Below are 26,896 nucleotides of genomic sequence, written 5' to 3'. Positions count from 1 at the left end.
CACACACACACACACACACACACACACACACACACACACACACACACACACCCCCGACACGTGCCTTCCTTCGCTTTGCATTCTGGGAGTTGTAGTCGTAGACCCTCCCCAGGAGTGGAAGCCGGCCTCGGGGTGGAGCCAGCGGAGGATGTGAGCTCACTAGCAGAGCCTGGGGCGGGGGTCGGGGTCAGGGTCGGGGCGCTCTGCTTGGCTGGGGCTGCGGAAGCCGGAGCTGGGGTCGGGGCTGGAAAGAGCCCTAGGGAGACGCTCCCGGGACGAAGGTAAGAAAAGGACTGCGTCCGCTCGGGGAGAGCGGGAGGCTCCGGCGCGGGGTGGGTGGGGAGGCAGGGAAGCTCGGCCCGGCCGCCCGAAGAGCCCCGGGCCCGAGGTCGTGGGTGTGCCCCCTCTCCTCCCTCCGAGACCCGGCCTGGAGGAGGGAGAAGGAGGAGGAGAAGGAAGAGGTATGGGAGGAAAAGGAAAAGAAGGGATGGGAGGAGGAGGAGGAATGGGAGGAAGAGAAGGGATAGAAGGTAAAGATGGGATGGGAGGAGGAATGGGAGGAAGGGGAAGGATAGGTGGAAAGAGAGGAGGGAGAAGAGGAAAAGAGGAGAGAGGAAAAGAGAAAAAAGAAGGAAGAGAGGTGGAGAAAAAGGAGGAAGAAAGAAAGGAAGGAGAGGATAGGAAAGGAGGTAAAATAGAAATTCTCTGAGGGCAGGAACGGTTCCCTTCTTGATTTCGTGTCCACGGTGATGCTTATTGAGTTGACGGGAGGAAGGCATGGCCACAGTGACCGCTGGTCAATCTCCCGAGGTTCGGTGGAGCTCAGGTTGACCAGTGTACTCTTCAAACCTTGGGATGGAGGGGAGGGAGCCTCCAGCTGCATCTCTGCTGCTGCCATCTTTCTGCTTCCTGCAGCCAAGGCAGGCTCCCCTTTGGCTGTACTCTCCTCCTGGGGCCCCTTTCTGCGCCTCTTCCCAGGTGCATCCATCCCCTTCCGTGCCGGAGGCCCCCCAGTCTCCCGGGCTCTGCTCGCCTAATTGGGGGAGGCACTGACGTACACTCAAGCCACATTAAAAGTGGCCCCACCGAGTCCGGAAGGAAGAGCGCTCAGTTTCAATGGAAACTTCATTTTCCCTGGAGTCAATTTCGGGGCGTTCCCTTTAGGCAGGATTCGGGATCCCATTGGCCCAGAGTAAAAGGGAATCTGACCTCGCTCGCTCTGTCCAGGAAAGGCTTCTGCCTCCGGAACAGTTGCGTTGTAAGAGGGGACTCCCGGAGATGGAAAATCCCTTTGCTTTGTCACTCATTTGTGTGTTTTCTTGGCTTCCTTGGGAAGGGAAAGGAGAAGCTTCCAAAGCCTCCAGAGACAGGTTGATAAGGCAGAAAGGAAAATACCCTTCTGGTTAGAAGTCACAATTCAGAAGGCAGTGCCCACGTTTCATCCCTCTGCTTGCTTGTCCAGCTAGGATAACAGCCCCTCTTGGTACTGGAGGACCAAGCCTTGTCAGAATCGGAGTTTGGGAGGGGGGCGGGGTTGAGGCCTCTTCGGCCACTTCTAGTCCAACCTGTGCTTTGGTAAGACCCTCCCAACATTCCCAGCGAGTCTTTCTTGAAGATAGTAAGGTACAGCCCCTTCCTTCCTGGGGCAGGCCATTCCACTTTTGACTCCATCATTGTTAAGAACCTTCTCAAGTGATCATAAAACCTGTTTCTCTGTAGTCTCCACCCGCTGGCCCAGCTTCTGCCCTCTGAGGTCCCTGTAGATAGTTATTCTCCCCCTCCCCCCCACCCCACTAACTTTTATCCAGGCTAACAGACCCCAGTGCCTCAATCCTGGGTCTCCTCCAGTTTACCCAAGGTCTATTTTCCTAAATCGTGGCACCCTCAATTGAACACAGCATTCCAGAATTGGTCTACCTGGAGCAGAATCCATCAGGAGTCTCACCTTGCCTCATGCAGCCAAAGACCCTATTCATTTTTTTTTTCTAATAATGTTCAAATATTCTGCCAGTACTCAATGTAGTGGGCTGTTAATAGCAGAGCATTAAACCCACCAGATCTTTACTCACCCAGCTACTCTCCAGCCGCATCTTCTTAGCAGCTGCTAGCTGTGTGACCTGAGCAAGTCACTCCTTCCTGGGTCTTGTCCTCTGCACAGTGAGTAGCTGGCCTAGGTGAATGCATATGGTCCCCTTCCAGCTCTATCCCTCTGGAACCATAATGTGCTCCTTTATCCTTAGCTTGTGGAGTTGATCTGTTTGGGTCCAAATGTAAGACTACCTTTATCACAATTATATTTCTTCTTATTAGGCATGGCCCAACATTCTACCCTGCAAAGGTCTTTTTAGATTCTGTCACCATCCAGAAATGTGGTCAGTACCTTTACCTTTTGTCACCCCTAAAAACGGTAAACAGCACAGGTCCCCAGGGCACTTTGCTAAATTGGGGCAACATTCCTTTAATACCTCTTCTCCAGAGCTAGTCATTCACCATCCAGTCCACATCTCTCTGTCTTGTCCATAAGAGCAGCACGAAACATCATATCTTTGCCAAAATCTCAGTTCTCAAAGAGCTGGTCCGTGAGAGTACTCACTTAGCTATTTCTGAGTCTTTTCCTGGAAGTCTGGAATGCCTTCCTGCCATTCAGCCTAAACTCTTTTAGCTGTAGTTTCCATTCCAAAGTCAGAATCTAACAAACACCTACAATGTGCAGACATTGTGAGGGATCCAAAAATAGGGTGTAATTCCTGCCCTAAGGGAGCTTACAGTCTAGTTGGGGAGACAAGCTTGGTGTATCTGTTCTGTTCCAAGGGCCAGTGAACAACTAGGGAGCACCTTGCTAATTGTTTTTTGGACCAAACTTGTGATTTCGTAGTTGTAGGGAATGCCAAATGAGGAAAATTCCTCTATAAAAAAACACGTCAGCAAAATTTGTTTTAAAGAGCTGCCTGAGGTCCTTGGGAAGTTAAGTGAGCAGCTCAGAGTCATTCAGGACCCGAACCCTGGCCTCCCTAACTTCAGGACATCCCCCCTAGTAACTCTACCCTATTGCCTTTAAAAGGAGGTGGCAGAGGGGTGGCCAGGTGGCTCAGCGAGTTAAGAGCACCGGCTCCAGTGTCGGGATAACCTGGGGATCAAATCCGGGCTCAGACACTTAGCACCCACCCATAAATAACTGGCTGTGTAACCTTGAGCAAGTTACTTAACCCCGATTGCTTAAAAAAAAAAAAAAGGAGGTGGCAAGAAAATCAAATACAGTCTCTAATGCGTGAGGCATAGTCTCTCTCCCTCTATATTTCTTCCCCACCCCAGGCCCACTAGCATCTAGAATTCCATGTCACAATGAATCCCCAGGGTTTGGGGTTCATCATGTGGCTTTCCTGGAACATGAAGCATTTCCAGGGTCTTCTTCCTCACCTTTGGAAATGGGAAAGGGCTGGGAACCCCTGCCCTATCTCTCAGGAAGACAAGCCAGCAAAGGGCCTTCTGGTCATTTATCTAGACAGAGGAAGACTCTGAGGATGTCAAGAATTGGCATGAATTCTGCACCAAGAAAAAAGAAAATCAAGAACCCAGCAGCATGAGGCCAGGGTGGCAGGTCCGTAGAATGTTCTAGGTTTTTGTGTCACTCTTCTCTCTCCTGGTTCTCCCCCCACATCTCTGACCACTCCTTCCCAGGCTCCTTTTTACTGGATCCTCTTCCGGGTCACTCCTGACCATCCCCCATGGCTCTGTCCTGGGCCCTCTTCTCACTTTACCTGTATTTCATTTGGTGATCTCGTCACCCTTCATGGATTTAATTATTTCTGTGTTGATGATCCTGAAATAGCCCTACTCTCTGTTAACCTTCAAGTCTGGCAGCTTGAAGATGCCCCTGGCTTCATCTTAGCTTATATAGTCTTTTCTCCCAAGTCACATTGTTTTCATTCTTTACTGAACCCCCAAGTGGTGGCTCTCAGTTCCTTCTCACATGGTTGTAACAGGGGGTCGTTGTTGCAGGGTTTTTTGCTTTCTCATTGTTGGGAAGGGAGAGAATACAGACCAGAAAATAAAATCAAATGGATTTTTTTTTAATTGCTTTGTGGAAGAAAAAGAAGAAAGGAAGGAAACACGAGAAGGGAAGGGGACCAACTTCCTCCCTTTCTATTGAAATGGACAGATTAAATGCCTTTCTTCTGAATCCTGGGAGTCTTGTATTGGGTAAATTCCCAGTTGGCTTGGCCAGTGTTGGGACTTTGTTGAACCTTTGGGAATAGAATACACTTGGGACTGAAAGGAGTCCTGTTTGTTATTTATGCCTTATTATAATAATGTCATTGTACCACTTTGGGTTGTCCCTGCGAACCTCTCCGCCTGGTCTTCAGCTTGCTTCTGTCTCGAGATTATTTGGGCCCCCAGCCTACGTGTCTGAAGGCCACCAAGTCATTTTCAGGGGGCCTGGAGCAGCAACAACAACAGGGTGCTGCCAGACTGTGGGGGCCAGCTTTCCCCAGGTTGGCCTGGCTTATCTGGTACAACAAACACTCCTGTTGAAAAATAAAACAGCTTAGTACTTTGTCACACAAGAAGTCTGAAGGGCCGCCTCAAGGAGACTGGCCAGATTCTCAGCCTCACCAAGACTCTGATTGGTTGGCCAAGATTTAATTGGTTTATTGGAAGTCCTTTTAAGCTCTGCCTTCACCCTTCTCCTGACCTGTGTTGTTCTCTCTTCCCTTCTGCCTTCAGTCCTGAGATTATGAGGCTCTGGCCTCCGCCAGCTGCTTGCCTGTGACTTCCTCCACCACAGTGGAACGCTCTAGGCCCACCTCCTGCCGTGTGGTCATCTACCTGCAGCGGGAGATGTCCGGAGACACCTGCCTGGCTGGCCTGTGCCCAGCCTCAGGGTCTAAGCCCAAGCCAGGGGGCTTCAAGGGTGGTGGGATGGGCAACAAATACATCCAGCTCAATGTTGGGGGCTCCCTGTACTACACCACAGTTCGGGTGCTCACCCGCCATGACACCATGCTCAAGGCCATGTTCAGTGGGCGCATGGAGGTGCTGACTGACAAGGAGGGTAAGGACCCAAGGCTGAGAAAAAAGAGGGTGGCTAGCTGCAGGAAGAAGCACTTGGACTGGTGGGTCCCTGGGCAAACCTTGCATGAGGGATGTGGGGCTTTTCCCTGTACTCCCATAGACTAGTGGAGCTGAGTGGGATGTCTGAGGTGATTTGGGCCATCCCTCGTCTTACAAGTGAGGGCCCAGAAACGAGTGACTTCTCAAGCCCATTCTTGCATCCCTTTGTAGAGTTCATCTCCCCCATTCCTATTCCTTGCTCAGAAGCAATAGAAATAAAGGCCTCTGGGGCCAGCAGTAATCGCCCTGGATTGTGTTCTGAATTTCCAGGCTGGATCCTCATAGACCGATGTGGCAAGCACTTTGGCACCATTTTGAATTACCTCCGTGATGACACCATCACCCTCCCCCAGAACCGGCAGGAGATCAAGGAACTGATGGCAGAAGCCAAATATTACCTCATCCAGGGCCTGGTGGACATGTGCCAGGCAGCACTACAGGTGGGCAGAGGGGCAAGCACCCGGGCCCAAGCAGCATCCCTTCCCCCTCTCTTCCACAGACTTGTTATCTGGAGTAAATCCAGTCTCCTGTCAGCATGCTGGGAGAGCCATTTATCGGGCCATATGGTTGTCTATCAGGTAGTCTTGGCGGGGAGGCCTGCCAGCCTTTGTCCGCCTCCATCACTGAATCCTGTAGGCCGTCAGCTCTCACCCGGTCATCACTGCCCAGAGGAGCACTTAGCAAGTCTGGGTACCACACTGGCTGCACCAGGGCCTGCAGGGCAGTCACTGGGCTGTTAGGTTTCACAGTGGATAGAGTGTGGAGTCTGGAGTCACAAATCCAGCCTTAGAGGTTGACTAGCTATGTGACCTTGAACAAGTCACTAAGTTTCCTCATCTGTAAAACAGGGGAACTAAGAGTAGCTACCTCCCCGCGTGGCAGGTCGTTGGGAAGATAAAAGGAGATGTTTGTAAGGCACATTACAAAGCTCAAAGTCGTGTAGAAATGCTCCTCTGTCCTGCCTGCCCCCTCAGAGCTGCCCGGCTGGCAGGACCCAGGCACACACAGCACAGTTAGCAGCGGTCCCAGAACACCCACCAGCTCTCCTCTCTCACTCGCGCATGTACAGGATAAGAAGGACTCGTACCGGCCCGTGTGCAATATCCCCATCATCACATCCCCAAAGGAGGAGGAGCAGCTCATTGAGGCCTCCACTAAGGTAGTGCCCCCACCGGGGAGGGTGGGGCAGGGGAGGAGGCATGAGGCAGCCCCCCCATCACTTGTCTCCTCCTTCCCCTGCAGCCTGTGGTAAAGCTGCTTTACAACCGGAGCAACAATAAATACTCCTACACCAGGTAGGGGGGCCCAGCAGGGCTGGCACTGCCACCATCAGGCCCCGCCCTCCTTCCCTTTGGTTGGCTACAGCTTCCCCAGCCCCGCCGAGGGAGGGCTCCGGTGGTCACTGACAGGCTGTGGCTGCAAGGCCGAAGGGAGGCCTCGGCTCACCTCACACCTGCCAATGTCTTCTTTTTCTTTGTAGCAACTCTGATGACCACTTGCTTAAGAACATTGAGCTCTTTGACAAACTCTCTCTACGCTTCAATGGCCGTGTGCTCTTCATTAAGGATGTCATCGGAGACGAGATCTGCTGTTGGTCCTTCTATGGCCAAGGCCGGAAGTTGGCCGAGGTGTGCTGCACCTCCATTGTCTACGCCACCGAGAAGAAGCAGACGAAGGTATGCCAGGAGGCCTTGGTGCTGGGGGGCGCTCCAGGCTGGGTGACCACCTACAATCTCTCAACTAGATCAATGTCTTGGGGAGACATGAGAAATTTGAAGGGTCAGGGAGACCTGGGCATGCATGCAGTTGTCACGGAACAGATATGGGTTAGGAGTTTGCAGAAGTGGCCAAGGCAGCTTCCCTAGTCCCACTGTACCAGGGTCTGGCAATTTCCAGGATAGGTCACATCCAGGAAGGGAAGGAGAAGGGATGAGAGCTTGTCCCCAGAAAAAAGAACCCTGAACAGTTAGCCCAGGAGGTTCGAGTGTGGTGCCAATACAGCCAGGGTCATGGGTGCTGGTCTCTGAATGGGCTAATTCTGTTAGTATGGGACCTTGACCATTCTCAGGCACTTTCCTATCCATGATCTCAGTTTATCATCACAAAAACCCCACAGGGTAGGTGGGTGAGAAGGGGTCCACAGTGAGGGAACTGAGAGGTCAAGTTAATTACTTGTAGGCTAAAGCTACAAAGGACCTTGGAAATCACTTTGTCCAACATGTTCATTTGTCAGAGAGAAGGAGGCAGGCTCAGGAAAGTCAAATTCCTTTCCCCAAGTGAGTGTGGAGAAGACCTGAGGTCTCTGGACATCCAAAAACCAAACACTTTCCACCACACTGGGAGACAAGGCCAGCCAGTGTCCTGTTGACCTTCTGTCATATGGTGTGGCAGTCTTCCCACAAGAAGGCCTGAGAGATTTCTAAAAGTACAAGGGTGCATTTCTTCCCATTTCTTAGATATGAAAAACTGAGGCCCTGCACTAAGGTGGGTTCTTGGTCTAGCTCAGAGGGAGGCTTTGGAGTTTGGGGGACTTCCTTCCATGGCAGGCAAGCTCACAGTAGCTGATGAAGTTACAGGCCTGTATTCAGATTACCAGCCCTGAAACCTCTCTGTAATCCCTCTTGGTTTTGCTGGGCCCCAGGTGGAGTTCCCAGAGGCCCGCATCTATGAGGAAACACTGAATGTCCTGCTCTATGAGACACCCCGAGTTCCTGACAACTCTTTGTTGGAGGCCACAAGCCGCAGCCGGAGCCAGGCTTGTCCTGGCGAAGATGAGGAGGCCTCTGAATTGCGAGAGCGAGTCCGCCGCATCCATGTCAAACGCTACAGCACCTATGATGATCGGCAACTCAGCCATCAGTCCACCCATCGGGACTGACGGCACCTCAGGGCAGTGGGACCCAGACAGCCCAGGTTCCCCTTCTCCCTGGTGCACTTGTTGGGCAAGCATAATCCTCGACCCTCAGGGGTGGGACAGGGCCCCCAGAGAGGCTAAGTGGGGCAGGAGGGGGGAGAACCTTCATCCCGCTTCTCCACCCAAGGTGACTGAGCCTTGTCTACCAATGGCATAGTTGGCCCTGTTCCACACCTGCCTGGCTCCCTGCCTTGATAGCCCCAGGGCATTGTCCTTCCAGTCAAAGCCTTGTAGCCTGGGGATCACCCTCTCCAAGCTCTCATTAAGGAGACCCTGAAGCTCTAGGCCTTGGTTCTTCTTTGTACCCTTTGATGGATCTTCTTACCCTTCACAAAAGTTTGGGGGTGGGACACTGCTTCATGGCCTGTTTGTGGAGTCAAGAAGGGGCTGAGAATTCAGTTCTGGGGAAGGAGAGGCAGTTGCCTAGGAAATTTCCAATCACAGGTGATAAGCAGCAGCTTTTTGACTAAGCAGCCCCTTCAAAGGGGAAGCAGGGTGGAGATGCTGGTTCCCTTTGGTTCTCAAGTCATTAATGCAATTTCTTAAGAGGGCAGTATTCTCTGCCCTGATCTACCAAATTTTCACCAGAGAAACAAGGTTAATTTTCCCATGTTTTCCTTCTTTTCAAACCTAATCCTGCTCCCTCTCCCAGGATCCAGTCCATGAGAGGAAAAGCAAGGAAAGGGCAGTCAGTCACATCCCAGTTTGGATGAAATGAGTAAGGTGGTTGACCTGTAGCTGTAAAAGGAGAGCAGGGTCAGACTGCCCAAGGCCTGGGAAATCTGAGGAAAGGCCAAATTCTCAGGCTGCAGCAGTCGCGAGTCCAGCTGGAAAGCCAGGTGACTCAGCCCCACAAATCTCCCTAGGCAAGCTGAAGTTCAGCAGGCAGGCCTCTGAATTAGGTGGCTTCAGGAAACAGGGGCCCCACTCTGGCCTCCATGGAGCAATGCTACACAAAGGAAGAGCCTGAGTTCCTTCCTGCTCTCCTCTTCAGCTTATGGAATCTTGGCTTCCCGGGGCTTGGGGAATCAGATGGCTTCTCTTCGGGGCTGCGTGCCTCCCTTTCCCGACTTCGTTTAGCTTAATCTCAGAAAGTTTTTTCAGAATCTTTACCCAGAAGAATGTGCCTATTGTGAAAGCTGATGCTTTCTTCCTCCCAGATCAGTTCATTCCTCTCATCAGTACTTCCTGCCTATATCCTCCTCAAGTCAGTGGTGGCTTTAGAACCTCTTCCTCTCAATCTCAGATGGCCCCTTCGTCAGACAGGACATCGAAAGCTCACCTTTCTTGAGCCAGGATGTTGCTGGTGTCAGCCACTCACTGAGCACCCTGCACTTGGGGTCTTTTCAAGTCTGGTCTGCTTTTGCTAGAGGCTGATCTCTTTAGGTTTTCAGTAGTTCCACCCACTCTTTGAGTCTTTTTCTGTGGAGGTGGAAGGCATTATGCTGGACTCCCAGACCACACTCCTAAACAGGAAGAGATCTGCAGAGTCAGAGCGGCCTCACCCTTTTCTCTAGTCTTTCTCACATAAAACTGAAGGCAAGTTACTGGGCATTATCTTACATTGCCCCGGCTGAGACTATCAGAAAACTTGGTCTGTTGACATGACCACTGCTGCTTTTTACCAGATAGCTGTAGGCAAAGTAGTTGAAGAACTTCCTTTAGAAGACACTAACCCCATATTCAGAAAGTAGAGATCTATTTTTCAAGTGATCACCAGGAAATCCTTAAGTCACTCATCTCTGACTTCAGCAGCCAGAGCGCATGAAAAACAGGTCGGGAGACAATCAGTCAGTGCCTGACTGCAGAAGCTGCTGCCATGGCCCTCCCCCAACCCCTACCCCAAATGGTGTTGATGTTTTGTATAGCACTTTTGAAATGACTCCCATCTTTAAGCTGTTTGTGTTGGTTTTTTAAATCAGAACTGAATGACCTTCCCTGCCATATACCAAGGGGTTGTGAGATTGGGTGTGGTGGGCTGGGGGGAGGCACTGGTATTTGCCACCCATACCCCACAAGGCCTTTAACTCCCACACCCTGCTTGGGCAGGTGTGGCAAACCAGCAGCCAGCTAACATAGCTCGTGGTAGGTTCTACTTACATATTGTACAATCAGGCAGCTTCCAGGTCCAAGTGAAGGTCTATGGCTTATTTTTCCTTCTCTGCCTCCAAAGGTCAGGTAGGCCCTTGGCTCAATGAGGGCCTCACTTTTCTCACTAACCTTCTAAATGGCAATATTTCCGCTCCATGATTAGCACAGGCAATGGAAGCAAACACTAATTTTTAATAAAATCCTGTTATAATGTACATCAAGTGGGCATTTTTATGTGTGTGATGTAGCTTGGCCAAGTTCTCAGTCTGGGACGATTGTTCCATTTGCCAAATGACATTTCCCTCCTGGATCCCAAGCCCCAGTGTGGTCTGGTTATGCCACAGGCAGGAGCTCCCCATTCAAGGCATTGTAAGTGCTGAAACAGGCTGTAGTACCCCCTTCGGCATAAGAGGACAATGAAGGGGGTACGCTGCCCACAGCACTGCTGCTGCTAAGGCAACCCTACTTTTACTTTACTTAGAAAAATACACTTCTTCACCTTTTGGACAAGACAGAAAATGCATTCTCAGTGAGGAGGGGCCTCTGGGGCCAGTTGTGTTGATCCTAATCATCTGACTGAATTAAACCCAGGATCCCCTTTCATTAATTCCTTTCCATACTGGCCCAGGAATCCAAACTGCTAACCAAGGCTACCCCCAGAAGCTATGGGTCACCTTCTCCAGGCAGCCTGGGTGGCCTGTGTCCTCACAAGCCTTTCTTAGGAAGACGGACACAGCATCTAAAAACCAGACAAGCCAACTTCTCCATGACTTCCATGCTCTTATCAGGAACTGAAGAGAACGGGAAAGAACTCGCCCCGCTCCATCAGGAGTGGCCAGGTCAGATGGCATTCTAACCAATGACCTCAAGCTGGAGTGGAGCTTCCTCAAGGGGAAGGGTGCTGGGGACAAAAATATCGTGCTCAGAGTTCTGGTGGTTTCTTTGCTGTCAGAAAGAGCAGAGGACTTGGTGCTGGAAGGGGGTGAGCCGGTGTCATGATGTAGGAATGGAGAGGGTGTGGCCAGGCGTGCACCCATTTATTGACCGAATCTCACACCCCGAAGCAACTCATAGAATGGGCAGGGGCATCCCTCCTGTCTCCTGTGGCAGCTGAACAGGATGAGCTCCTGCTGGGAAGGTTTACTGGAACATGGTACAAGCAGGACAGGGAAGGCTGGTTTTAGAGGAGCCCAATGTGGGTCTTTAGAGAAAATAGTTACACAACCCAAAAAAAACCCACAACCAAATGGAACAAAGTATAAGAGATGCCAAACCCATGGTGGCCCACAAGAAGTGAAGGAACAGCCCAATGTTGTGCAGTCACTGTGAGAGGCAAGCCAAAGCTGGACATGGATCCTGAGCTGCACTACCAGTGAAGGCCAGAAGGGGGCGTCTTCTCATCCTTATTGCTCTCCAGGGAAAAGGGGGGAATTCGGACATCAAAGTGAGATCCATCAGGCCTCTCAAAGCGGAACGTGCCCCTACAGGACGAGAAAGAGTCCAGCTCAAGGGCAGCCGGGGCCTGAGGCCCTCATGATCATTAGGAACCCCACTTTCTTGGCTATGGAATAAGTATGGGAAAAAGAAGCCCAAAGCTCTCACCTTCCCAACATAGGGAAAGATGAAGGTCCAGAAACACAGGAAATGCTTAACAAGCCTACATCTAACCATCCAACACACCTGGTGGTGTTCAGACAGCACTGTATTGCTTTAGATCAAAAGTTCTTAACTGAGATAGCCAGGTGGCGCAGTAAGAGCGCCGGCCCCAGCGTCAGGAGACCCAGGATCAGTTCCGGGTTCAGATACTCAGCACCCACACAAAAATAACTGGCCGTGTAACCTTGAGCAAGTTACTTAACCCCAATTGCTTAAAAAAAAAAAAAAGGTTCTTAACTTTTTTTCGTGCCTTTTTTTTTTTAAAAACACTGTGACAACTATATTTCAATATAATTATCTTCCTTCGTAGACCTGTGTATTTCATACATTTAGAAAACATCACCAAAGGGGCCCTGCCCTGCCCTGGGCTCCAAATGCCCAGCAGTGTCTGCTGGATCGCACTGAGAACGAAAGTTTTGTCAGTTGTCTCACTGATCTTCGACGGGACCCAATAAGAGGGCACCAAGGAGGAGCCCCAAGTCCATAATCAGTGCTCCACCCCTGGCCCTTAGTGTCTAAGACTCAAGCGAAACCTTCTGCCAAGAAGAAACAAGTCTTGGTTCATCCCCCCCTTCCCTGCCAGGGCTCACAACGAATAGGCAGGAGGGCCCAGAGCTGAGCCCAGGAGGGAGAGCGGTCTGTGCCTGTGCTGCACCAGGATGAGGGGCTCACTCACCACATGTGCCCACTGGAGGCCTGCAGAGAGACGTGGCTGCTGTACTGGAAAGCTGGCTGTTCTTTGGATAAGACAGGTTCCTGGGGAGTCCAAGAGAAATGGGCAGAATCAGAGGAGGGGTAACATTTAAAACAAGGAGCAGCAGATGCTCACACAGGGACTGACTCTTTTCTCTGTCCCTGTTGCCCATGCCACCCAAGACACCATGACCCTGAAGCTTGTATCGGAGCCCACACAGAAGAGCATCAAAGGCCCTTGCCTCCACACCCAGAGAAGGAATGAACAGGAGGCCAACACCATGCAGCCTACAAGTGCCTCCCCCTGGTGCCAGCTAAGATGACCTGGCTGATGGTATCAGTAAACACTTGTTGAATGGATGAATAAGATCCCTGGTACTAAAACCCCCAGACTTCATCCCAGAGACATCAATAAAGTGTTGGCCAGAAGTTCTGTCTCCAATGCTTATCCCAACCCCCAACCCAACTTTCAGAGAAAAATGAGAGTGGGAGGGATTAAGAAACAGGCCTGGGGCCAAATCTCCAGGGTATCCAAGTACAGCCAAGAAGAGAAGCTCTCAGTCTTACCCTGCCCACCACCCCTCGGCCACGAACTGTCTCCAATGTGCCAGATAAGCTGAATATCCTCCAGTGCCGTTCCCGAAGCTGTACGACGTCACTGTCTAGGTTTTCCAAACGGATGCAGTAACGCCACTACCCGAGGAAGGAGAGGGTCAGGACTCAACCCAGGCAGAAAGCTGGCCTGGTTAAGTGTGACCCCTCCTCAACCCCCACCCACAGCCTCTTCTCTCTCTCTCTCCCCTCCCTCCCCAGAGTCACAGGAAGAAATAAGAATAATGCCTGAGGACCTGATGTGACTCTCTCCTTCCCTGGTCAGAAAGAGCTCATCTTTCTCCAGAGCACCAAACCACACCACACCCACCATACCTCCCCATCCCCATGCCAATCCCCATGCCCATCCCCATGCCCCTTGCCCTGAAAGCTGCATGGAAAAGAAAAGCTACTTACCCAGTAGACATGGGAATTCTGGGCCTCCTAAGGAGAGAAGCACAAAGCCCATGAGACCTGGAGAAAAGACCCCATCTGCCCAGAGCAGGGAAATCACAGGGCAGTTCCAAGGGGGTTACAGAGGCCAGAGCCCCCAGTAGGCACCAGACTGTGGTGACATGAGCTGATGCAGAGAGCCTGACAGCCCCTCCCATCTCCTCCCTAGAATAGAATGGGGAGCTTCTGCCCTAGACCCTAATAAATGTCATCATTGTCCAAAGGCTACCCACTGTCAAGTGACCTTGGGCAAGTCACTTAACCCCAGTTGCCCTGCTTTCCCCCCTGCAAAAAGCAAAAAAATAAAAAGTAGCTTGTGAGCAGCCCAAACACCAAGAGAGAGATGCCCAGGGTAGGGACGTACCCTCATGCCCATGTAAAAGGGGATGACAGTGACACGGATGTTCTCGGTGGTTTCCCGATGGACATCTGACAGCTCCAGCCAGGGGTGATTCTTTTCCTGCCAAGCACGAAGGGTCTCCCGAGCCACAAAGGGTGGAACTGGCAGAGGAGTGAAGCCTCCAGCTGACACCAGGGCTCTGCTCTCAGGGCCCAGCCCAGAAGGGTTTCCTCCATCCCTCCCTGCTCTGATCCTTCCGATCCTCCCCCTTCTCTCCCTCCTCCCCACCCCAGGAGACATGTGCCCCTGCCTGATCAGACACTAAGACAAAGGAGGAGGAGCAGGGGCCTGAAGACAAGCTCTGGAAAAAGGCCGTACAACAGCCCAGCAGCATTTAGGGGTCAGTACCTTTGGACTGCTCATAGAGGAGAAACCTTTCAAACAACTCATGCTGGATGGGGACCTGGTCAGTGGATGTGTAGGGGAGGATGTCTTCGTGGCTGACATAGTCCAATCCTAGAGAATAAAGTGAGAGGAGCCCAGAGAGCCCCATGGAAAGGCTCATCCAAGGGAAGAACTGCCAGGTCTGTGCCCATGGGGATCAGGTCATTGCCCTAAGATATGGGCCCAAGCCTATCACTCCCTAGGGCTCCCAAGGGGAGACCTTCACTGCTCTGGCTAGAAGGCAGGTCAGGGAGGCAGCGAGGAATAGGCTGGCCCATTTAGCTTCCTGGACCCTGGGCAGTGACTCCCAGAGATGAGTACCACCATTCAGCTAAATAAAGGCATTTCCTAAAAAATCGTAGGCATAGCCACTATCTGGCCCTCCCCGAGGATCCGTTCCCAGACAAGGGGCCAAGGGGAAGGTAGCTCAGACTTTCCATCACCTACCTGGTATGGCATAGAGGGCTCGACTGTCATCATGGTTGGCCAAGAACGTCACAGCTTCTGTCTGAGATCTCTGAGACTGAGGCAAGACAGAAGTTAGGGGACTGGTCTCTGTATGACCACAAGGAAAGAGGACTTCACCCCTGTTCTTGGCTCTAGGAAGGCTTGAGGCTCTGCTGTTTCCCATCCCACTCCCACCATGCACACTTGCTGCCTTCACAAAGGCTTTCAGTCAGGGGCACTGATCTTCCCTTGGTCAAGGAATCTAGGGCCCAATACCCTTGTGCACTTACTATGTGTGGACAGTCCCGGGCATCAATCAGCACCTGGTAGTACGTGTGGGTTTTGCCTTTCACCTCCTTAGAGCCATGGCCAGCTGGGTTCTCTGTTCTGGATATGAGAGAGAGGTCTGAGTGTGGCAGCCCGATTATTCCACAACCTACTTTTATAGGATTAGGATGGGATGGAGAACCCTCAAGGAAGCTCCCCTTCCAAAGGTTAGCAAGCCTCACTCTGAAGGTACTTCAGCTTTGGCTTGTGAGCATTCAACTAGAAGCAAGTGTTCAAAGTAACCCTGGGGGATAGATACTAGAAACTGAGGGCATGTGTTGGCATGGCTCAGGCCTCTCTTTTTGTCTCTCTGGCACTCAGTATTCTTGTACCCATCACTCAGTGGTGCCACCAGAGTCCTTAGGCCATCTTCACTGCCGCGCCCCCCCCCCTCCCCCAGGACTCATAAATAGCTTCTTTCTTCTCCCTGCACACCTCACAAACACAGCAGGGAGACTTACTTTTCTGGGGCAGTAGATGCCACATCACGGTCATACAACCTGGCCTGCCAGGGAAACAGGACAACCCCTCGGTACCCAAATACACTATGAAGAAAGAGCTGCAAGAAAAGGAGAATGCAGTGAGCCCGTGTGGTCTGGCCCCCTCCTCAGCCTCAAGACGTGCCATGGGCAAAAGCATGACCCAAAGTGATAGTGAGGCCACCAGCAGAGGCAAGAGAGGAAGAGCCAACTGCCCAGCCTCCAAGCCAAGTGGCAAAGTGCTCGTTCCTGCCCTGGGATCACTCCCCTCCTGAGAAGAGTCAAGGGACCTTCCTCCACCTGCATCTCAATCTCCCTAAACATACACTTAAGTGGGGACCCCTGAGCAAGTCACTTCACCCCTCAGTCTTGTTTCCTCATCTGTAAAATGGGGATAATAGCAGCACCTGCCTCTGAGAACTGTTGTGAGGATAAAATAAGGTTACGTACATATAAAATACTCATGATAGCTATTAATATTGTTCAAGCAGCTGAGTGGCCCAGAGGATAGGGTACCAGACCTGGAGCCCCACAAGACCTGAGTTCAAATCCAGCCTCAGACATCCACTAGCTGTGTGACCCTGGGCAAGTCACTTCACACCCTGTTTGCCTCATTTCCTCATCTGTCAAATAGGCTGGAGAAGGAAATGGCAAACTCCTCCAGTATCATTGCCAAGAAAACTCCCAATGGCATCATGAAGAGTCAACTACAACTCAAACAATTTAACAAAAATGACAGTTATCACACTGTTCATCTGACCCCACACGTCAGCCCTGGTACAGCCCAAGCCCAGTCCCACCCCCAAAGGTGGGAGGCCCAAGCCCTGAACTCAGCGCCTAGCAGGGGGCCCCCTGCTGTCGCTGCCCGCTCCCCACACTCACCTGGCCCGTCTCGTATTTCCCATTCTGCTTTGGCACCTCAAAGACGCCCACTGTTTCCAGCACTTTGCCCTCTGGCCGGTTTCTGAAGAGAAGAGCATTGAAGTGAACGTCCTGGGGAGCTCCATCCGTCAGGGGCAGACATGTCCCCATCAGCTCCCTACTGAGGGGCAGAGCAGGCTAAGTGGGGAGGATCTGAAGATCCCCCACCAGGCCACATGGCCGGAGCCTCCTTCTGAGGCCACTGGGGGGCAGGAGTGCTGGGCTGCAGGCAGGAAGATCTGAGTTCAAATGCAGCCTCCAACTCTCACCTGGCCGCCTCAATTTCCTCAATAATAACAGCACCTCCTTCCCTGGATTTTCACGAGGATCAGTAAAGTGCTTACGCCAGTAGCCAACACACAGCAGGGGCTCTGCAGGTCCTTCTTCACCCCTCCTCCCTTTTATTTAAGGGGCTCAGAGAGGCTGCAGGCAGGACAGTCCACACGTGCCAGGGCTCGCTATCAGCTCCTGTCTGAGCGGGGAGACCCTGCAGCCCGTGCCCTCTGGGGACGCCTCCTCCCAGGCCTCTCCATCACAAGTGGGGAACCCAGAGCTCTCCTGCCCCCTGCAGCAAGGGGACCAGCTCCATACACACAGAGGAGGCCAGGCCCTCCCCCCCCCCACAGGAGACCACGAGGCCCTCCCCAGGGAGAAGGGCCCCTCCTGAGGCTCCTCTCCGAGGCACCAGCCTAGGGGCTCCCCGGGGGCGGGGCCTGGCACACAAGATGTGCTGAGTCCAGGCGCGGGACTTCGGTCCCTCCCTGGGTAACCTCCAGCCTGCCCCCCCCCCCCCCCCAGACTGGGGGCTTCACCAAGGCAAGAGCTGTCTTTTGTTCTTAGTAACCACAGGGCCCGGTACCCAGGAGGTGCTTAATAAATGCTGTGGTCGGCCTGCGGTAGGCGCTGGACATGCACATCTCTCATCACATGGATGCACATCACATGGACATCCACTCTGTCTCTCTCAATCGCTCGCTGGGTGACTTTGGGCAAATCACCTAACTCCTTGGAAAGCCCAAAGTGCGCTCTGGGGCTCCGGCGCCGCGGGGAGCCGGGCGGGCAGCGCTCCCGTCCCGCCTCTGCCCTACTTCCCGGTGACTCTGCGGCTCAGACACTGAGAACGTGAAGACAGAGGCCCTGCCCTGGGAGCTCCCACTCCCCCCGTTGGTGCCACGGTCCGGGCGCTGACCGAGGCGCGGTGCGGCCGAGTCCGGCCACAGGAGGCCCTGCCCTGGGAGCTCACCCTCTACCGCTCTGACTGGCAGCCCGAGCCCTGGGCCCGACGCCCGGACGCACACACAGAAACAGTGGTCCCTGCCCCCAGGGCGCTTACACCGCGCACAAGGCCCTGCCCTCGCGGGGCTCAGAAACATAAGGTCCCCGAAGCCACCTCTCCGCGAGGGGCCCCGGCCCCCGCCCCCGCCCCCCCCCCCCCCCCCCCGCCCCACAGGTCCCCGCGCGCCCCGCCCCGCCCCGCCCGCCACGGCCGCTCTAGGGCTGCCCCGGAAGTGCTCGGCGGCTCCGCCCCCGGTCACCTGACACCTCCCGACCCAACATGGCGTCCTCCGTGCGCGCCGGGGAGCGGCTGCGGCGGTCCCTGGGCTCCGGTGGGGAGCTGGAGGCGGCGCGCCTGCCCCGGGAGCTGCGGGCTCGCCTGGAGGCGGCTCTCAGGAGGAAGAAGGCCGCCGAGGGCGAGGGCAAAGACCCCAGACCTTTGGTGCCCTTCCGCCTGCTCCGAGAGCTGCACGAGCACCTCCGGGAGCAGGGTGAGCGCTCCGAGCCGCCCCCTCCCCCGCACGTGCTTGGTGGGTGGGAGGGGAAGCTTCCCGCGTGACTTTCGCCCCACCCTGTCGAGTCGAAGCCCGAGCCTGAGTTCGAATTCCAGCCGCCGTTTGCATGTTTGCATTGCGGCCGGGTGACCCTGGACGACTCATGAGTCTCTTATTTGAAAACATGCTTCCGAGGCAGAGTCTGCACCCTGCTCTGGAGCAGGACGCTAGTCCCGCCCCCTTTTCTGCCCCAAACATCAGTCTCCTGTTTCGGGACCATCCCAAGGACGCCCCGACATTACCCAGCTTAAAAGTGCTTGGCTTATATGTACATGGCGGGGGGAGGGGGGAGGAGACAGATTTAATTAGCTCCGCCGGTCGTGTGTGCCCACGCGTGAAAAGGACTGAAGGGCTCCTGCGCCACCTCCACGGCTTTCCCTTCATTCATCGAGATGCTTAACTGTGCTTCGGGTCACTCGTGGGTTGGACATTCTCTCGAGTTCCGAGAGGGCCCCCACCCGTGCTTCACACCACAACCTTCTCCCCCCAGGTTCCCCTCTCTTCCTCCACGAGCTCCTGGAAGGCAGCGAGATCTATCTCCCTGAGGTGGTGAGGCCGCCCAGGGTATGTTACAGAGCCAGAGCGGGGCCGAATCTTAGCCCCCCAGTTCCTGCCACCTTCAGGAGGGCAGAGGGCGCTGGCCCCTTTTTATGTCTTTCGTTTTGGAGGGGGGAAGGCAGGGCAGTGGGAGTTAAATGACTTGCCCAAGGTCACACAGCTAGTAAGTGTTAAGTGTCTGAGGCCGGATTTGAACTCAGGTCCTCCTGACTCCAGGGCCCGGGGTTCTATTCACCCAGCCACCCTCGTTGGCCCCTCTTTACATACAGAGAAATCTAGACCCAGGTGGGCAGCAAAGGGCCTTGGTTCCAGACCCCCATGAGAGTTAGTGAGTCTGGGGGCAGCTTTGGGGGGTGGGGGGGGCCTCCGTGGCAGTTCACACTCCCCATGCTGTCCTGCCTCAGAATCCAGAGCTGGTGGCCCGCCTGGAGCGGATCAAAGTGCAGCTGGCCAACGAGGAGTACCAGCGCATGACCAGGAACGTCTCCTGCCAGGTGAGGCTGGTGCAAGCTCAGACTGGGGGCAGACCTGCGGCCTCTGCCTCCCAGGTTCTCTTCCCTCAAAGACTTCCTGATCTGATGGGAAAGATACTGAGGCAGATTGTGTTTAAAGACGAGTTCTATCGTGGCTCTGAAATGAAAAGAAGCCATCTCAGCATTAAGTCTTACCTTCTTCAGATAGGAGGTGTTTCTTAGCTTCACTCAGGGCAGATTCATGGTTGGTTAAGATTCATCTAGTAGTTTGATGGTTCAGACTTGGCCAAGGCCGGCTGAAAGGAGTTAAGCCGGGTGGAACCCTGGAAATAGAGGGTGTATTGAAGCTTCCAGAGGATTCCTTGTGGAAGGATGTGGCACAGGGGAGGTGGATTTCTTTTTGGCCCCTAGAGGTCTGTTCTAGCCACCAGAGAGCTCTGTATTTAGAAAATAAACAATGCCATACTTTTTTAAAATTAAGGTTGAATAATTGGCATTTACTGTGTGTGTGTTGGGCATTGCTATGTGCTGGGTTCTGGGGAGACATTTTTCTTTTTAAGCAGATAGTGCCTGTCTTCAAAGATCTTACATTCTAGTAGGTTTACCAAGTACTTTCTTCATAGACCTTTAATGTGGGCGTTACAAATAATACCACTGCCATTTTGCAGGGGAGGAAGCTAAAAGCCTGGGAAGACTGATTCCCTCCCAGGCAGGTATCAGAGCTGGGATTAGAATCCAGATCTCCTCCCTCCTTCTTCGCCAGCTGCCTCAAAGGTCTCTTAGCTAGCAAGTGACCAAGTCGGTATAACCAAGTCAACCAATATCTTTGGTCATGGCCCATTAAAGAAAGCATTCAGCTTATCTGAACAGAAAAAAAAAATCCCATTCACTGAAACGTTTGGAGGCAGAACCTGGGGCAGAGTTCCCTGCTGTGTGTGCCCTGAAGGAGACTGTGCTCTTGTCCACAAGCCCCGATTCTCCCACTGAGTCAGTGAAAGGAGACACGGAACCTACCCGAGCGTCAGGTTAGGCACAGAAGGTTAAGATTGGCAGTGAGGAAGCGTGTGAAGGGTGCCTCCATGCTGTGGCACACCATCTGCCTTTTCTTCTTCCCAGGCCCCGAGGCGCCATGGGACTCTGGCTGACTTTGGACGTCAAGGTGAGCGTCACGATCCCTCCCTTCCCCTGCACCCCCCCCAGAAGCCATATCAGACCTTCCCTCCCAGCACCCTGAGCACACCCTGAGTTGTCTGAGATCCCTGTTTGGGGGGAGGGGCAGGGGTTGCCTGCTCCCATGTGTGCACGCACCCCCTTCTTGCAGTGAAGAGAAGAGGCCCCCTTCCTCACCCCCACCCCTGGGGTAGGACACTGAGCACTCTGTCCCTCTCCCTTTGGCTCACAGTGAGGTCAGTGAAGGCCGTAGTCATCTCCATCTTTAACTTCATCATCACTGTGGCAGCAGCTTTTACCTGTACCTACCTCGGGAGCCAGTACATCTTCTCAGAAATGGCAGCGGTAAGGGGGCATTGGGCTGGAGGAACAGTGTGCCAGACTGAGGACATAAGGCACACATCTAGAAGGTGGCAGAAGGGGGACCAGTATGTAAATATGCATGTATGAAGCAAGGGAAACTTGGCATCCTCGCGCCATCCTGTGTGGTCCTGCCCAGATCCAGGAAGGCACCACGACCTGATCTCTCTGGAGGGCGGGGGGAAGGAAAGAGAACAGGAGACTTTGGAGGGCCCAAAGCCAGTGACTGCCTCCTTCACCCTGACATTTCTCTCTCCCAGAGGGTGCTGGCTGCGGTGATTGTGGCCTCCGTGGTGGGTCTGGCTGAGCTCTATATCATGGTCCGGGCCATGGAAGGAGAACTTGGAGAGCTCTAATGAGGGCTCTGCCTCCACTCGGATACCAAGTGTGTTTCCAGGAGTCCCCGGGGGGCTTTGCTCTGTCTTCTTTACTTCTGCCACATCTGCCAGCCCACTTCAGAACCTTGGCCCTCCATGTCCCTCACTAGTGCACAGCAGACTCTCCTCGGCATGTGGCCTTGTGTTAAGGTCCAGGGAAGAGGGCTGGGGCTGTCTCATCCCTGCCCACACCCCCAAAATCAAACGCTGTCTTCACCCTTGATACAAACCCAGCCGCCTGCATCAAACATTACAGGCCTGCGGTCACTACCCTCTCCATGGTGGTGCCCATTTGAACTGAAAGAGGAGCAGCAGAGGATACTGGGGGAGGAAAAAACTCACATCCAGCCTCTAGCCAGACCCTCACAAAAGAATTGCCTTTTGTCAATGCCAGTTATGTTGTCCTTAAGATTTCTTCTTGCTTTTCCTCCCATCCTTCTTTGTGTGTTTGTATATATGTTTCCCTCCCTTTGGTGTCTTGAGGCTTCCTGCCTTCAAAGCACCAGGTCCTCTGATCCCAAGAATGGGGAGGAAGGGCTGGTAAAACCTGTACATTTATTTTTAACCACATAAATCGCTCCCCTGGCTCCTCTTGTATTCAGGGAAAATGACTTCTGTGAGTCTTCTCTAGTCAGTTCTGCTATGATGCTTGTTTTGAAAAATGTGATTTTGTTCCAACGTGACTGATATATTTGGGAACAATTTGAGCATAATACAGATTTTGTGTTTGCTTATGTGCCATTTCATCTGACAGAAAAATGCGCCTCTTCCTGATAACTTACAAGTGTCCACCCTTCCAATACCCATTTCCACAAGCAAACTTCTGGTCTTTTTCAAGGTGAAGTGTCCCATATCTCTGGTGCAGTGGGCACTGTAGGCTGACGAGGGCTGGTCTATCTCTACCTCTTCCCCCACCTTCCTCTATGACCAAGACCCACCCCCAGCTCGAGAGTTGCCAGCCTATGAAACCACCCTCCCCCAGGAGCAGCCGGACTCTACCAGCCTGGGCCCTGTGGGAACTGGGGGCACTGGCAGAGCATCTCTTGAGGCTGCAGGCACCATTGCTATTTATTGTAGTATTTATGTATTTCTTAACCATTTAACATGTATAAAACTGCTACCATTTTTGTTAGGTCCTTATCTTTTTTCAGCCGTGTGACTGATGACGTTTTTGACTGTTGTCTTCCTAGTCCCATTCTCCCTTAAACTCTGGTCTTCATTGCAAGATTTTTTAGAGACGTGTCAAAGAGTATCTTTGGGGGCAGCCAGGGAGCACAGTGAGTAAGAGCGCCAGCAGGGATCGAATCCGGGCTGATACTTAGCACCACACCCAGAAATAACTGGCCATGTAACTTTGAGCAAGTTACTTAACCCCAATTGCTTTAAAAAAAAAAAATATCTTTGGGTTTTATGTATGCAGTGTCTGATGCAAGCCTATGTGGTGGCTTTACTGTATCAGAAAAGGTATATGTGTATACACAGAGAGACTTAGGTATGTGTATACAAAGGGTGTTTTTGTATATAAAGATAGAGAATATACATAAAGTTCTCAGAGAATTCATTTTCATACCCTGTTACCCAAAAAGCCTCCCAGCAATAAGAAGGCAGTTAAACTGTTCTGCTGCCCACAGAGTTGAGCTTGAAGAAGGAATTACTGGCCTTAAATGTTGTCTTCAGTTTGTCATGTCCCAATAGGATTTATACATTATTAAAGTTTAAACATTTAAATAAAAAATGCCAGAAGACTAGACTGTGTGTGTGTGTGTGTGTGTGTGTGTGTGCGCGCGCACATATGTTTGGGTATTTAGCTAATCTGAGCCCACATTCCCAGGGGGATGTTTATCACTGAGCACCCATACTGTCCTGGAGTTCTACAGGATGCCAAAGGGTGATCTGAGGGCAGTGGTCCTCCAGCCTTCAATCCTGTTGTGTTCTGCCTGACCTCGTCCCTTGGGTATCTAACAATGTCTTTTGTGCCTAATCTTCGTTTCTGAATAAATCCTCCCTTCCTATCGCCAGCAAGGCATCTCTAAACAACTATTCTCTGGTTTTGTCCCCACCATCTGCCACCTTTGGGGAGAAGGAGAGGTTCTTATTTTCATTGGGAAAGGGTGCTTCATCCCAAGAGTGAGAAATGCAGGGGAGAAAGGAGGTCTGTCAGCCCAATTTAGGAAGCCATATCACAAGTCCTCCTACTTCCCTTGCTTGGACACCAGTTGGCCCATATTTCACCATCCTGTTCCAAGGTCCCCCATGGAAGGATATCCGAAGAATATGCTTCCTTTGGCTCAAGCTGAAGGAAGCCAAGACAACTCATATGTGCCCGTGCTGTGGGGGGGTCCCTGAGGCCCACAGGGAATAAAGGGGTGATTATGGAAAAAGATGCCCCGACTTTTTCTCTGTGTCCATCAACTGGAGCCCTGGCCTCTCTGATTAAACGTCTTCCTAAGTCCCTTCTGATATTAGGGGATCTGTGTTGTAACCTGGCCCTATTAAGGGATTAGGCAATGGAGATCAACTCCCAGGAGGCCCCACCTCCACCAAAACCGCCACCACCACCACACCACCCCCCAGCCACTCATTTGCAAAACATCTCCAGATTAAGGTAGAGGGGTTTGATTTTATTTGGGAGATTAGTTGGTATTACAGCTGATGGATGGGCTGAAACACACTGCCCTCCCTTTCTCTTACCCGGTTATGTACAGGATCCTCTGGCTGGTGTCAGGTGGGCCCTGGAACCCTGGGTCAGAGCCCTTCTAATTCAAATCCAGATAAGCTCAGAGCCCTCGGTTTCTCTTTATTACTTTAATAATATTCCCTCTGTAGGAAAAATTTCCTATTTCTCCCTCTGGTCACAGAGGTGCCATGGTCCAGATTAATTTGTCCAGTGGGGGGAGAGGGGGAGGGATGTAGGAAGAGGAGGTTAACCCTCTGTGAACTAGACCGAAACGTCCATGGACCAGCTGCTGTCTCCACCAGCTGGGAAGCGGAGAGATGGGGAGAGCATCCTAATTACCCAGCTCTCTCTGCTTACATTTGGATTTTAATTAAGTAATGTCTGGGAGGGAGTGAGAGGGAAGTAGACATCTGTCTTCAGAGAGGGAGAATGCAACTGGATTGGGGGTGGGGGGTCCACCAGTGAGGGTTAGCCTGGAGAGTTGAGGAGATTGGGAATGGAAGTGTTATTCCAAAGGACCACCTACTCACCCAATCCCTCCCAGAGGGAGCTCTCACCCACAGTGGTCCAGCTACAGGGAACAATAGGCATGTTCTGTATGTGATACTGGAGATTCCTTTGGGGTATAGGTTGTACTAGATGGCTGCTGAGATCCCTGGGTGACGAAGTATCACAGAGGTCTGTGCCTCCAGGTTGGGGCCATTGCATTGAGAAGGCTGGCCTCCTGGCTTTTGCAAAAGGATGTTCCATCATGAAGGGATTAGCGCTGGCCTATCCATGCAGACACCTTTAGCTGATTCCCTGCTCCTGGACCTCTCATATATATATATATATTCTTAGCCCAGCTCTCTTATTGGGTCTTGGAAGTGATCGGAAAAAGAGAAAAGAAACTCAAGTCTGACTTTTCCCCCCTCGAGTAACTCTTATCTAGGGAAGGGGCCTGAGCAGGGAATTGGTTACTGCTGTGGAGGGTGTCCAGGGTCAAGGATAAAAAGAGTTCATTCCAGGAGAGAAGAGGAAGGATCTCCAGGTTCCAGATTAGTCATCATCCAAGTTGGTGACAATGGCTGCATTATAGATAAGGTCAGACAGGCTTCCCAGAGAGGTCTGAGTGGCACCACGTTCCCATCGGTGGAGTGGCCCTGGAGGCTTGGACACTCCACCAGGTGAAGCTACCCCCCCAGGGCCCAATACTTTGACCCTCATACCACTGTGCGCTGGGGCCAGGCCAGGAGCAGAACAGAAAGGCAGCCGGCCTGAGTTGGGGTCACTGTCATGTGGCGAGGAGTGTCCCCAGCTCTCAGGGTCCTGGCGATGCAGAGGAGTATTGGCCGGAGGGAGAGTTTCCCGGGGATCCTTGGTCCAGGAGCTCAGCCCTTCTGGCTTCCTGCTCTTTATTCTTCTGGCCCTGCGATTCTGAAACCAAACCTGGGAATGACGAAGGAGAATCAATTCCAGCTTCTAACTCTCTCTCCAGAAAGAAAGTTGGGGGAAAAGCCTCACGAAGCAGAATCTGAGGGTAGAGTGGCCCAGACACAGAGAAAGGATGGCCTGACCCAGGAGTCCTGCTTCCCAACTCTTTGAAGGGGGTTGGAGGAGGGTAGGTAGAAAGGGCAGGGCAGGAAGTTTCACCTGGATTTTGGCCTCAGGAAGACGGGTCAGCCGTGCCAGCCGCTCTCGGGTACCGATGTCTGGATAAGGCCGGGCTGCAAACACCCTCTCTAGCTCGAGAAGCTGGCCCCTGCTGAAAGTGGTGCGCTTCCGACGTCTGGTGCTAGGCACCGGGGCACGATCTGCAAAGGGAATGGCCTAAAGGTAAGGCCAGGACTGCTATAGACTTTCACCTCTAAACTGCCCCCCTTCCAGGGCCTCTCCCTCTCCTCCAAGTCACTTCTTTTCTCTCTTCCCCCTCCCCCCAACTTTCCTCTTAATCTCAAGACCCTCCCCTAATGTTCTCCCAATTTTCCTTCCAACTTTCTTCCCATCCTTCCTCTCCAACCACCCAAACTCTCACCCATCTTTCAACACCCAATCTCCCTTAACCTGTCAATCTCCTCCCAATGTCCCTCTACCCTACCTTCCCATTCCCAATACCTCAACCCTCCCTTCCAACCTCACAATCTCCCTGCCATCCTCCTGTGCATCTTCAAATTTCTCCCATCTTTCCCTTTTAAACCCCAAGTCTCCCCATCCTCCCTATTCAACCTGTCACTCTCTTCCCATCTCTTCAACCACCAATTCCCCATTTCTTTCTCATTGCACTCAACAACCACTCCATCTCCAAAAGCCCTCACCATCAAATTCCTCATTATCCCTCCCAACTCTGTGTTCAGTCTTCCCTGACTCTCTCCTTAATTTATCCACAAAAGCTCTTTTGTACCTCTGCCTTCCCCCCCTTCTTCATGGGGCTACCTCCATCTTATTCCCCTCCACCCCAACCTTCCTCTTCTTCCTACTCCCCTTCAGCCCCACCTGCCTCTGAGGCATCCCTCGGAGGACAAGAGACCGATTCCCCTCCTGGGGAGTCAAGCACTGAGTGGAGGAGTCGGGCCATGACTGGGATCTGCCTTGAGCTCCTTTCAGGGTCCAGCAGAGCTCCCAGAGGTTCCTTCTCCTTTACTCTCCCTTAGCCCTGGACAACTGAGCTGTCTCCTCCCCCTACCTTGGTTTTTATCCTGCTCAGCCTAACCCTGCCCCGCCTCTGGAATGAAAAGGGTGGCAATGCCTGGGATCCTCTGCAGATCCAGCCCATCCTGGGAGGGAGGCAGAGATCTCTAATGGGCGGGAGACCCCAGGGCTCTGAATCCAAAGGCTGGAGAGAGGAGAAAAAGGGGGCTGGGCAGGAGAGAGGAAGAGGGATAGAAGTGATGAAAGAGCTTAGAGGAAAGGGGGAGTCCTCCTTCTTCTACCCTGCACCCCAACCTTCTACATGCCTCACTGCCTCACCACTCCCTCTCTCTTCAGCAATGAGAGCAAGCATTGAT

The 26,896-nt window shown here is 52.7% G+C and overlaps 4 protein-coding genes across 5 annotated transcripts; 2 read left to right on the top strand and 2 right to left on the bottom strand.

Annotated features, from left to right (window-relative positions):
• Nucleotides 1-2: 2 nt before the first annotated feature.
• Nucleotides 3-10,332, top strand: TNFAIP1 (TNF alpha induced protein 1). 2 transcript variants are annotated; one of them, XM_069089832.1, is made up of 8 exons: nucleotides 3-281; nucleotides 3,503-3,598; nucleotides 4,726-5,053; nucleotides 5,383-5,552; nucleotides 6,182-6,271; nucleotides 6,355-6,407; nucleotides 6,593-6,788; nucleotides 7,754-10,332. In XM_069089832.1, exons 3-8 carry the CDS (start codon nucleotides 4,840-4,842, stop codon nucleotides 7,988-7,990), a joined length of 960 nt encoding a protein of 319 aa, XP_068945933.1. In that variant the 5' UTR covers nucleotides 3-281; nucleotides 3,503-3,598; nucleotides 4,726-4,839; the 3' UTR covers nucleotides 7,991-10,332. The 2 variants fall into 2 exon arrangements, with proteins under 2 accessions (XP_068945933.1, XP_068945932.1); XM_069089831.1 differs by lacking the exon at nucleotides 3,503-3,598.
• An 805-nt stretch (nucleotides 10,333-11,137) lies between these two features.
• POLDIP2 (DNA polymerase delta interacting protein 2) lies at nucleotides 11,138-16,589 on the bottom strand. The gene is made up of 10 exons (XM_069089830.1): nucleotides 16,430-16,589; nucleotides 15,530-15,627; nucleotides 15,032-15,128; nucleotides 14,742-14,817; nucleotides 14,259-14,366; nucleotides 13,875-14,011; nucleotides 13,475-13,501; nucleotides 13,034-13,159; nucleotides 12,450-12,529; nucleotides 11,138-11,598 (listed from the first exon to the last, which is right to left on the bottom strand). Exons 1-10 carry the CDS (start codon nucleotides 16,577-16,579, stop codon nucleotides 11,484-11,486), a joined length of 1,014 nt encoding a protein of 337 aa, XP_068945931.1. The 5' UTR covers nucleotides 16,580-16,589; the 3' UTR covers nucleotides 11,138-11,483.
• Nucleotides 16,590-17,988: 1,399 nt separating this feature from the next.
• TMEM199 (transmembrane protein 199) lies at nucleotides 17,989-22,985 on the top strand. The gene is made up of 6 exons (XM_069089829.1): nucleotides 17,989-18,234; nucleotides 18,788-18,861; nucleotides 19,260-19,349; nucleotides 20,445-20,487; nucleotides 20,731-20,843; nucleotides 21,119-22,985. Exons 1-6 carry the CDS (start codon nucleotides 18,024-18,026, stop codon nucleotides 21,212-21,214), a joined length of 627 nt encoding a protein of 208 aa, XP_068945930.1. The 5' UTR covers nucleotides 17,989-18,023; the 3' UTR covers nucleotides 21,215-22,985.
• Nucleotides 22,986-24,950: 1,965 nt separating this feature from the next.
• SEBOX (SEBOX homeobox) lies at nucleotides 24,951-26,466 on the bottom strand. The gene is made up of 3 exons (XM_069089181.1): nucleotides 26,385-26,466; nucleotides 25,545-25,705; nucleotides 24,951-25,340 (listed from the first exon to the last, which is right to left on the bottom strand). The coding sequence occupies exons 1-3, from the start codon at nucleotides 26,464-26,466 to the stop codon at nucleotides 24,951-24,953; spliced, it is 633 nt and encodes a 210-aa protein (XP_068945282.1).
• Nucleotides 26,467-26,896: the final 430 nt, after the last annotated feature.

Source organism: Petaurus breviceps, unplaced genomic scaffold (assembly GCF_028583685.1).
Source record: "Petaurus breviceps papuanus isolate PSGF00001 unplaced genomic scaffold, PetGlider_PUasm1.0 186, whole genome shotgun sequence".
Lineage (NCBI taxonomy): Eukaryota > Metazoa > Chordata > Mammalia > Diprotodontia > Petauridae > Petaurus > Petaurus breviceps.
The sequence above is the reverse complement of the archived record's forward strand: the minus strand, read 5'-3'. Positions and strand labels throughout refer to the sequence as shown.

Coding starts and splice junctions, on each gene's coding strand:
- TMEM199 (XM_069089829.1), top strand. CDS start 18,024: ATGGCGTCCTCCGTGCGCGCCGGGGAGCGGCTGCGGCGGTCCCTGGGC. Junction 19,350..20,444: donor CCAGGAACGTCTCCTGCCAG/GTGAGGCTGGTG, acceptor TCTTCTTCCCAG/GCCCCGAGGCGCCATGGGAC. Junction 20,844..21,118: donor TCTTCTCAGAAATGGCAGCG/GTAAGGGGGCAT, acceptor TCTCTCTCCCAG/AGGGTGCTGGCTGCGGTGAT.
- SEBOX (XM_069089181.1), bottom strand. CDS start 26,466: ATGGCCCGACTCCTCCACTCAGTGCTTGACTCCCCAGGAGGGGAATCG. Junction 25,706..26,384: donor GAGGGATGCCTCAGAGGCAG/GTGGGGCTGAAG, acceptor TTCCCTTTGCAG/ATCGTGCCCCGGTGCCTAGC. Junction 25,341..25,544: donor TTCCTGAGGCCAAAATCCAG/GTGAAACTTCCT, acceptor CGTCATTCCCAG/GTTTGGTTTCAGAATCGCAG.
- POLDIP2 (XM_069089830.1), bottom strand. CDS start 16,579: ATGGGGACATGTCTGCCCCTGACGGATGGAGCTCCCCAGGACGTTCAC. Junction 15,129..15,529: donor GCATCTACTGCCCCAGAAAA/GTAAGTCTCCCT, acceptor TCTCATATCCAG/AACAGAGAACCCAGCTGGCC. Junction 12,530..13,033: donor GCCGAGGGGTGGTGGGCAGG/GTAAGACTGAGA, acceptor TGGACTCCCCAG/GAACCTGTCTTATCCAAAGA.
- TNFAIP1 (XM_069089831.1), top strand. CDS start 4,840: ATGTCCGGAGACACCTGCCTGGCTGGCCTGTGCCCAGCCTCAGGGTCT. Junction 5,553..6,181: donor TGTGCCAGGCAGCACTACAG/GTGGGCAGAGGG, acceptor GCGCATGTACAG/GATAAGAAGGACTCGTACCG. Junction 6,789..7,753: donor CCGAGAAGAAGCAGACGAAG/GTATGCCAGGAG, acceptor GCTGGGCCCCAG/GTGGAGTTCCCAGAGGCCCG.